The sequence below is a fragment of the Cynara cardunculus genome (assembly GCF_001531365.2).
Source record: "Cynara cardunculus var. scolymus isolate 2C chromosome LG 15, CcrdV1, whole genome shotgun sequence".
Taxonomy (NCBI): Eukaryota; Viridiplantae; Streptophyta; class Magnoliopsida; order Asterales; family Asteraceae; genus Cynara; species Cynara cardunculus.
The window spans coordinates 8,219,066-8,230,573 of NC_037542.1; the positions used below are offsets into that span (position 1 = coordinate 8,219,066).

Here is an 11,508-nt window from a genome sequence, read left to right on the forward strand (position 1 = left end):
CTTATCACCATCCCCTGGATTCCTGCCTTCTCTTTCCCTAGAAACTAACCATACTCATTTAATATATCTTTACATAAATTAATTTATTTTAAATATTTTATATCAATTAAACTATTTTTTTCAGTTTTCTAATTAAAAAATATATATTATTCTCTTCGTATTTAATATTTAACAACTAATCAAATATTTTTGTTAAATAATATAATGGAAGAAAATCAAGATAAAATTTCATGTCATTGTTATGTATAAAATAAATAGTTAAATAATAAACAATTCAAAATATAAAATAACACCTACAAATCCACAAGTTTTAAGTAACCCAATTCATTTCTTACACTCTCCCTCCATCTACCAAAGCCTCTAAAGTGTCTATTTATTATTATTATATATATATATATATATATATATAGGGTTAGGTTTACGTGACACTAAAGGTTTTTCATGAAACCCGTAAGACCAATTTATGTTCATTAATCAATTTTATAAGCTAATGATCTAATGGTCTAAAGTTGCACGGTGGTAATTCTGTGATTATTGAGAAGTCTCGTGGCAATTTTGTGATTATGAATGTTCAGATTGTAGATCTAATCCAAGGATTAAGAATTAGTCTTACGAGTTTCACGAAAAAACTTTGGTTCTCACATGACCCCAACACATACTCTCTCTCTATATATATATATATGAAATGGTATATACTTAACCACTTGAAAGAAATATAAAATTTTCACATGTTCTATGATCATGTAGCAAAGGAATCAGCCCCAAATATAATAGTAGCCTATTTGCATGCCCATTTGATGCTTTCTTTGAATAGAGGTAATTATATATGTAGGTTCAGGTTTATTTTAAACTCGTAAAAAGTTTAAGAACTAACCCTACAAGAAACAGAGGAAACAACGGCGGTTAAATACATAGCTGAAAATCAAATCTCTAGCAAATCCATAGTAAATAAGTCGTAACTAATCAGTTGGTCGTAAAAATATTTTGCCACGGATTTAGCAAGGGGTCTTTAATATTAGCGACAGAAGAGCCCATAGGAAAAAGGTGGTTTATCTTTTATTATTTTCCTATTTTCAAATAGACTGAAAAAAGATGAATTTGCTACGAATTAGTTAGAGAAAAAGAATTGCAACAGATTAGTTAGAGAAAAAGAATTACTACAAATCAGCTAGGGAATGTTTACTACGGATTAGCAAGTGAACGAATTTGCTACGGATTAGTTAGGGAATGAATTTGTTACAGATTATCTGGGGAATGTATTTGTTAGGATTAACTGGGGAACGTAATAACTATTGATTAGCTAAGGAACGTATTTGCTAGGCTTTGGTTAGGGAACATATTCGTTGCAAATTAACTATTGATTGCATAGTTTTCTCCATTTGCGGCCCTTTCCTCGCAATCGAATATAATTAGATCCGTAGCAAAGTCGTGACAAATCTAAATATATTTGTCTTGCATTAGCTACAAATTTTATCAAGATTTGCTTTGATTTTCTTAATATCGAATATAGTTAGACCCTTAGCAAAGCCGTGGCAAATCTATATATATTTGTCTCGTATTAGCTACGGATTTTTATTAAATATAACTAAGTCCTTAGCAAAGCCGTGGTAAATCTAAATATATTTGTTTCGGATACGCTATGGATTTATCAAAGATCAGTTTGGTTTTTTATTATTGAATATAATTAGATCTGTAGCAAATTTGTTGCAAATCTATATACATTTGTCTCGGATTACCTACAATTTTTTTCAATTTTTATTTTTTTATTTTTTTAATATCGAATATAATTAGATTGGTAGCAAATCCATATATATTTGTCTCGAATTAGCTATGGGCTTTATCAAGATTCGTTTGATTTTTTAGTATCGAATATAATTAGATCCGGATAAAATCCTTGGCAAATCTATACATAGATTTGAAAGAGTACGCTTTTCTCTCACTGTTTCAGTGTTAATAAATTTGTCATCACTCAGATTGTCTAGGATCACATGTCTTACCTTCTTAGTTTCCGAAATAAATGTCATATTAGCTACTTTATATGATACTCTTTGAAAAAGCTTCTATCAACACAAGTATACTACAAAAAGATGCGTTTACAGGATGCTTTTCAAGTGTGTTCTATAAAATAGTTAAGATAACACTTTATTTTAATGTCGTTTTAAAAACTTGGTAAAACATTCAAAACGTCATGTAAACTAAATGTAACACTTTAAATATAACGATTTGTTATTTGTTTCTATAAACTTGTTCCATAAAAACAATCTATTAGGAAGCTTAAACATTTTTAACAGCTAATAAACCCAATTTTACTGTAGTGATTATTTAAAATCTATTTGTTTCTTTATCAATTAATCTTGTTATTGACTTTATGCTTTATCAATGAACACATAATGTCACTTAGATACAAGTTATGATAACAAAAATACTAAAATTATATTAAAAAAATAGTCGTTTTCATTTAATAATTTAAGCAAAGTAGTTGAACAAAGGTTAGGTGAAAAACGTAATACCTTCAACAAGAATAGCCTAAAGATTTGATTTTGAATGATACCCTTAAATGTTATTTAATAAACTACGACAATTAAGGTGAAATTTTTGGATTTTGTGATCCGTCGATAATAGTCGTAACAATATATGTATTGACATAGGTTCATGATAAAAGTTCGATGATTATGTGTTTTTGGAATCTTTGTAAACCCCGTTATACACACACATATGTATATTGGGAGAGATTCAGTTGCTAATCAGGAGATAAACAAGAGCATACCACATGTTCCAAGCATTTACGCGATATTCATTATAAATGTATAAAAAAATTCATGTTCATTACTCATGATACATAAGAGACGTATCATAATCTCATTCTTCTCCTAATTCATAATAGAAATTAGGTTAGCAACTGAATTTCATTTATACAAATATCACCATTTGAACCTTGTCACCGATTATCTTTGTGTTGTAGGCCTTGGATTTTATACCATGTTTAATCATTTGAAATGTCATAAAAGAAAGAGTCCTTGGGTTAAATAACTAGTTTCCTCACTCAAATTAGCCTCTTAACCATTCTCTCCCAGGTTGGCTCAAATGTTACTACTTCTGCAATATGCATTGCAGACCTAGCTAAAGACCAAAAAATCAACACAGATATGCAATTGTGACGGCCAGGCCCGTGATTGCAACGGTTAGGTCCGCATATTGCGACGGGTCAAGTCTGCAATTGCGACAGTAAACTGGTTGACTTTGACATTTTTTTGTCTTTTAGCTATTGCGGACATGGATATTTGTAACACACCAAGATCACATTTGCATGTAAATATATATATGTTTTCATATATCAAGAAATATAATTCACACATTCGGTCTCCAATAAACAAAAGCTATGTTACAAAATAGCTAACTTTTTCCACAACATCTTTATATTACTCTTGAATACATAACAATTATTCAGATATAAAAGAAGATTTGTACTATCCCAAAATCCCATGCAAACATAATATTATCACTTCACAATTTTCATTTCCCTTTAACTTCTTATTATGCCCGATCTATAATGCACATTTTTGAAACACAAAATGAAGATTAGACTTTGAGGTCTAGTAAGTAATCTCTTTTATGCAATTACAGAGTGAAAATCACCAAATCATGTTTATAAACTCATATTGGTAATAATAACAAATATATATCATTTTGATATACCAAACCTCATCTATTACATAAATATCCAAATAACCCGATAAGCACATTATGGTTAAAACTTGTCGCATCATATACAACTTCTCGCATCACATTGATGAGATAAACCCAAGTCCTCGCAACACACTGGTGCGAGAACGTCAATTCTTCACATCACATTGATATGATAACCCAACTTGTCGCATTCAGTGGGTGCGATAAAACAACATTTCGCATCCTTGCATATAAGTACAAATTTAGATGTAGCCATCTAGACAAGTGAAATGGTCCTAAGTGATTTCATAACCTTTTTGTAGCGTTGTAGAATGAAGGCTACGCACTCGCATCACTTTAGTGCGACAACCACACTTCATCGCATCAATAGGATGCGACAACTTTAAGTCAACGCATCACACATATGCGATAGCTCTAAGTCATGCGATAATTATAAATGTTTGATCAAAACCTAGATTTTATAACTTCATGATTATGCCACCCTTATCCTGATATACATCTTTCATTGATATGTCACCCTTATCCCAGTATACATCTCTCCTTGATATGTCACCCTTATAAACCAAAATACACATCTCCTTGATATGTCACCCTTATTTTCACACATGATATAAACATATCCAAACTCACAATCATGCTAAAAGTAGCATCCATAAATAGTGTTATAAGCATATGTTCATATAGAGAACCATATGGTTCTATTTTCCCAAATTACCAAATAAAGAAAGTCTGAAAGTAGCCCATCTTAATCACAAAAAGATAAAGTTATGAAGATGAATAGCAAATAATCCAGATAATTACACAAAATCCCTTTGTCTTCAATTCTCTCTTGGCTTCTTTTTCTTTGTAAGAAACACACACACACACACAGAGTAAAACCTCTTTTCACCTACTTTTCTTTTTAAAATCTCGTCCAAAGGAGATGAACAAAAATTTATCTCATGTAATAAAATAAAGAGGTGGTGATGATTTTTTAAAAATATTAGGCATATTGACATATTAAATCCCTCCATTTATCATTGTTTTTTCAAAAACAATCCCAAACTTAAAACCGAATGTCTTGATTATCACAATATTACTGATATAGTGACATTTGGGTCAACGAAAGAGAAAAGTAGTAAATTAGAAGATCAATTTGAATGAGATAAATGATGATTTTAACTAATTTCTCTAAAAGAAATGCATGATGCTAATAAATAATTAAGGGAAAAAGACACCCTTTATCTCCTTTACACAAAAATACATATGATGATGACCAGTAATTATTCTGATTTAAATTTTCATACCAAGTGAAATGTAATTATATACAAACTCCAACATATAAGTATTTAATAACTTTATGTTTAAATTTTACATGGAATATTTATATAATATTATGTTCCTTTTTAAATCATGTTATGTTAAAAATACGTTTTGCAACAATATTTTTGTACCATTTAGCATTTTCTTTTACTTAATCGTGAGATTTTATAGTATTATTTTAACAAAAAATTTGGCTAAATTTAGACATTTGTAATACTATCGAGGTATTAGAAGGGTTTATTATAATTCATGTTATTGTGGTATTTTGTTTGCATCTTAAATAACTTTTACCACTTATACATGTTTCGTACGTATTAAGTTAAATATTTATTATATATATTTACATTCAGCTAAAAATTAATCCTAGGAATAGAATGTAGCAAACAATGCATAGCTGTTTCCTCCTTTTAAGTATTAATTAATCTCTTTTGTTCAAGGAAACACAAAGTTTGGTTTAATATGTAATTTTAAAGTGCAACTTAAAACTAATAGTTAAGCAAGTACAAATTTATTAACAAATAATTTTCGATAAATCATGTGAATTAAAATTATGTTTTATATATACTAGGTTCGACCTTGTGTATATTACACGGGGTATTTTAAATGAGGAAAACTCTAGACATTAACTCTGAAAGAAAACTCTGAACATTAACTCTGAAACACAAAAATTCAGAGTTCTATTGTTAGGTTGGAAAATAACTCTGGACTAAACTCTAAATAAGAGAAATTCAGAGTTGTCTTCTAAGTCTAAAAAGTATCTATGAGCATAACTCTGAGTCACAAGAATTCTGACTTCTTATAACTTAGAAACGTAACTCTGAACTTCAACTCTGAAGAGGAGTTCATAGTTGTATTTTAAGTCTGGGAATAAATTATGGAACTAAATTTGGAACAGAACAATTTAGAGTTATGTTGTAAGTCTGAAAAATAATCAATATTTGAAGACTTCATGCTGGTGATTTGTATCAATAATGTCATTTTAAGTGTAATGGGATTAAATTGTTAACCAATGTAATCATGATAAATATTGAACAAGTAAGGAAGATATGAAATGAACACTTGTTTGAGTTTAATTTGATCTAGTGGCGAAGCCCCTAGATCACGGGGGTCCGAGGGCAGCGCCCCCGGTGGCGGGGTCCAAAGGACAGAGCCCCTGGCTGGAGGCCACTCCAGAGTTTAATTCAGACTTACAACTCTGAGTTTTCCCAGAGTTATGTTGTAAGTCTGGAGGCCACATTAGAGTTAAATTCAGACTTATAACTCTAATTTTCCCAGACTTTCATACTTGTATGTCTTACAAGTCTGGAAGACAACTATGAATTTTAACTAAGGAAAAAGAGTTTAGACTTGTCCTCAGACTTTTATACTGGTATGTCTTACAAGTCTGGAAGCCAACTCTGAATTTTAACTAAGAAAAAGGAGTTCAGACTTGTCCTCAGACTTTTATACTGGTATGTGTTATAAGTCTGATAAACAACTTTGAATTTTAACTGAGGAAAAGGAATCCAGACTTATAAGTCTAAGGAATGGAAATCCAGACTTTTGTTTATTTAAGTATTTCAAAAGAAATCCATTTTCATCCGGAAATCAGTTATGTTTACAGGGACAGATGTTAATTAAATAGGCTCATTTGAACCAGTAATGTAAATTGTGTATACATACATGTTCAGTGTTCAGACTTCTAAGTCTGGAAAAGAAGTCTCCAGATTTAGAAACAGAAAACATATCAGAGATTTCTAATTAGTCTGGGAAATCAGTTAAACCACGAAAACAGGAAAATAAACGTGTAGATGGACAGATGTCACTTAAATAGGCCTATTTGAACCGTAAGTGAAAATTATGTCTAAATACATGTTTAGGCGGGAAAAATCAATAACCGTCGCCCAGAAACATGACACGTGTCCCAAAAGTTACTTATTTATTAGGTGTATATATATGATTTTGTTTGACAAATTCATCGTTTTATCCTTTTTTTTATGAAGAATATGTATGTATATATATATATATATATATGTGTGTGTGTGTGTGTGTGTGTGTATGGGTGAGTTCATTTGTTAATCCAATATATGGTGTTAACTTTGTGAATCAATTTTATTTATTGATCTTTAAAATTTGTGGTTAAGATCATTTCATGACATAAATTGTAAATAATTGCATACATAGACAAGGTAAAATGAGTGAACAATGTTTACAAGGAGTATTTTGAAAAAAGATTTTAGTTGTCCATTAATGATAATGAGATGTTTTGTAACCGCCCATTAATATTGACACTGTGATGTTTTGTAACTGCCATTAATAACAATGTAACTATCCGAGAATTAATCCCGTTGTCAAATTAAAATCAACAACAAGATCATCGACACCCGATATTGTACTCTCTTTTTTTTGGTTAATGGTTCATGTGTAACAGTTATTCGATATTTATGGGAATTGTTCATATGTGAACATAGGTGTATATGGAAAAAAGTCGTAAAGATTTTTGTAACATATACACTATGTAACCGACAATTAATTTGCATGAGATATTCATAATGGCAAGACATGGAATAATTAAGAAATGTAACCGAAAATTAATTTGCATTAAAAAAAATATCAAATAAAAAATTATATTTTTACCCTTATTAAATAAATTTATCATGTACATCAACCAAAAATGTATATTGTTTTCTATTGGTTCATTGAAGTTTGTAAAACTAACAACATATATCGAGTTAACAAATGAATTCACACATATATTATATATGAGAGTAAAAAATTATATAAAGATTAATTAATATTATTAACGGCTATTGTATTTTATTCTTTTTATCATTTTGCCAAAGGGGTGTGTCATATATAGTCTCTTCATTCTTTCTCCAGCACAATATCCTTTACACCCTCTCTCTCTCTCTCTCTCTCTCTCTCTCTTTCTCTCTATCTCTATCTCTCCTTAGATCTCTCTCTATCTCTAAAGACTAAGATGATGAAACCACAAAGAATTCTTGGAATGTTGACACAAGTCATATAAGCAATTAAGCTAGCCATAGAGGTAGCTTAAAACAGCTGATGACTTGCACTGGAATGGCCTTCTTCTCCAACAATTTCGTGTTACAAACCTCTCAAGAAGATGACCATCATGCTCCTCCACTTCTCCCACCTTGCACCACCACTCAGGATTTCAGTGGTAATTAATTAACCCCTTAACTACTCTCTCTCTCTCTCTCTCTCTCTCTCTCTCTCTCTCTATATATATATATATATATACACAGAGAGAGAGAGAGAGAGAAAGAATCCAAAGTAGAGTGTGATGCAATGATGAGATCCTGTATTAGGGTTTTCATCTTCTAGCAGTACTAAATCCAAATGGGTTTGAAGAAAGTTTAATTCTTTATGGATTAGATGATATATTAATATTTGATGCAGGTGTGGCCTCATTCTTGGGAAAAAGATCCATGTCTTTCTCAGGTATGAACAACATGGATGCATGTGATCAAGAAGGTGGAAATATGAATGGAGAAGATGAGTTATCAGATGATGGATCACAGCTGCTTGCAGGAGAGAAGAAAAGGAGACTAAATATGGAACAAGTGAAGACACTTGAGAGGAACTTTGAGTTGGGAAATAAGCTTGAACCTGAGAGAAAAATGCAGCTTGCAAGAGCACTTGGACTTCAACCAAGACAGATTGCCATTTGGTTTCAGAACAGAAGGGCAAGATGGAAGACCAAACAGTTGGAAAAAGACTATGATACCCTCAAGAGACAGTTTGAAGCTGTTAAAGCTGAGAATGATTCCCTCCAATCTCAAAATCACAAACTTCATGCTGAGGTAATAACACATAAATCAATTATATATATAGAGAGAGACAGTTTGAAGCTGTTAAAGCTGAGAATGATTCCCTCCAATCTCAAAATCACAAACTTCATGCTGAGGTAATAACACATAAATCAATTATATATATATATATATATATATATATATATTAATTGAAGCCTAATTGAACTTATTTGGGCTTAACTGAAAGTTACTTATACTTGGTATTAATCTAATGGCAATTGGATAACATTCTCTTTAAATACTCATGATCATTTTTCTGTCTTTAAGAAAGTTTAAATTAAGAGTTGCACAACTTACCACCAACAAAATAAATAAATAAAAATATTGTATATATAACAATTAAAATTGGTGGTCGGAGTTTCCTTTTCAAGCTACTAATTTGGCGGAGTTCATTGCGGCGCCAAAGTTCCCGTTCAAAGGCAAGAAGGTGGCTGAGGCTATGGAGGTGATTCTCTTGGTGTTCGTTTGGCTTATTTGGGCTAATCGTAATAATCTCGTTCATAATAAACCGGCTAAAATGGCGAAGGCGATCTTCAAAGATATTGTTCTCTTATCTTTCAATTGGCTTAAGGTTAGATCGAAAACATCTTGATTGGGAACTTTGGTGTAGTAGCCCGTTGAGGACGATTTTATATCCGCTAGCGACTTGCTAGCTAGTTGATTTTTGGTTTTATAATATTTGCCGTTCAAAAAAAAAACAATTACAAACCAAGTAGTAATTACTTTCCCTAAATAGTATCTCAAAACTGTAAATGATTAACATTTTAGAACAGAGAAAATTACAATCTTTACACAATTTCCCATATTGTTCACCAGAGTTTGTATCTTTTGGAAGGGCAAAAAAGTCAATGTGAAGCATGGGTATAATTAAGAAGTGACCATATTATATATACATATATAACTCTATATATTACAAAAACATATATTTGTTTTCTTATTTCTGATATGAATATGAGCGATTTATGGATTTATAGGGGGGAAATTTAGTTTGAATTGCACATGGTAAAGCAAATTAACAATAATTGAAGAGGGTGAGTTGTTAAATTAGACATTCATGCTACCTCTAATCTACAAAAAGCATGTTGTTGTCGTTAAAAAGTGATCTCATTTCTAACGTTCTTTTGGCTAGGATTGTTAGGTGTACATCGATCGAGAGATAATAAAAAAAAAAAGGTTTTCTATTTATTATTATTTTTAGTCAATCTTTCATTCAACGTATATTTACATGTCTCGCTTTCTTTAATTCTACAAGTAGATATAGATAACAAAAATTGTTTAGTTTTGTATTCCGAGTTTTTAATTTACAGGGTTTAATCATAAATTGTATTAGAAAATTAAGTAAATAACCTTATTCAGGAAACCAAAGGTGAAATTTTTGCCATTTATCCATTAATGTATCTGAAGGAACCCCACATTGTTATATGCGATCTCTTTTTTTTATGTTACATTTTTAGAGCAACCGCTAGGGGCATGTGATACTCTAGTTTCTTGATAATTGTTTGATTAATTGATCAAAAAAGATTGGAATTTTGCAGATAATGGCACTTAAAAATAGGGAGCCAACGGAACTAATCAACCTCAACATTAAAGAAACAGAAGGATCTTGCAGCAACAGAAGTGAAAACAGCTCTGAAATCAAACTGGACATCTCAAGAACACCGGCCACCGATAGCTCTCTATCATCACACCATCAACATCATCAGCAGCAACAACCAATCCCCAATCTTTTTCCGGCATCCAATATCGATAGGCCTAATACTAATAACATTGTGGCTCATCAGCTCTTCCACAATTCATCGTCAAGGCCAACAGATCATCAACTTCATTGCCAGAAGCTAGATCAATCGACTGGCATTAAAGAAGAATGCTTCAGCAACATGTTTGTTGGTATCGAAGATCAATCAGGGTTTTGGCCATGGTTGGAACAACCACAATTCAATTGATGCATCAATGAAAATCAAGAAAATGAAAAAACGGTTCTCACGATTTGCCTTCTAGGCTTCGGTTTGATTATATTAAAGATGGAGATCAATCTATTTGTTCTCTAAGCTTTAAATTCTTGTTTTGGTACTTAAATTAATAGAGTAAAAGTTAGAAGAAAAATCAAATATTATCATTTTTAATTCAAGATTAGGGTTTGGATAATCCTTGTATTCAAAGAAATAAAAGGGTATTGATTAGTACACGATTTTGGAGTACGTACAATATAAATATTAGAGACAGATTAGAATATTTGTATATATATACTAATTAATTTCTCTTATTTAATTAAATTACTAACTATATTTATATACTAGAAAACCGTATTTTTCTTCTTCATCTTTTGTTTTATCATTAAACAACTCTTGAGTTGAATCGATTGGTCCAACCCTTTTGATGATTTCCTTAGGATTTTCGTTTTTCGTATTTAATTAATAAGACAAAAGAAATTAATAATATTTTAAATTAAATATTGGAGCTCTGGATAATCCTTGGATCCATTAAATAAAAATATATTCATTTATTTAATTTTCTTTCGGTAAAAAGTAGTGATTTTTCTTCATATCTAACATTTCCTCGATTAAAGAAAGGTTGGTGCAACACTTTTGCTGATTTTGATGAAATCAGAGTAGGACAGTCAAACACTGTTGAATGGTAGTAAAAGAAAAATATTCACATATTTAATTATTTTGTTTAACTTTATTTCATATAATTAAAAAAAAAG

The 11,508-nt window shown here is 30.8% G+C and overlaps 1 protein-coding gene across 2 annotated transcripts; it reads left to right on the forward strand.

The window, feature by feature from the left end:
- The first annotated feature begins 7,870 nt into the window (after positions 1 to 7,870).
- On the forward strand, positions 7,871 to 10,988 carry LOC112527567 (homeobox-leucine zipper protein ATHB-13-like). Of its 2 annotated transcripts, none has more exons than XM_025138275.1 (3): positions 7,871 to 8,152; positions 8,392 to 8,795; positions 10,325 to 10,988. In XM_025138275.1, exons 1-3 carry the CDS (start codon positions 8,035 to 8,037, stop codon positions 10,745 to 10,747), a joined length of 945 nt encoding a protein of 314 aa, XP_024994043.1. In that variant the 5' UTR covers positions 7,871 to 8,034; the 3' UTR covers positions 10,748 to 10,988. The 2 variants fall into 2 exon arrangements, with proteins under 2 accessions (XP_024994043.1, XP_024994044.1); XM_025138276.1 differs by having other exon boundaries at positions 10,340 to 10,988.
- Positions 10,989 to 11,508: the final 520 nt, after the last annotated feature.

Coding starts and splice junctions, on each gene's coding strand:
- LOC112527567 (XM_025138275.1), top strand. CDS start 8,035: ATGACTTGCACTGGAATGGCCTTCTTCTCCAACAATTTCGTGTTACAA. Junction 8,153..8,391: donor CACCACTCAGGATTTCAGTG/GTAATTAATTAA, acceptor TATTTGATGCAG/GTGTGGCCTCATTCTTGGGA. Junction 8,796..10,324: donor ATCACAAACTTCATGCTGAG/GTAATAACACAT, acceptor TGATCAAAAAAG/ATTGGAATTTTGCAGATAAT.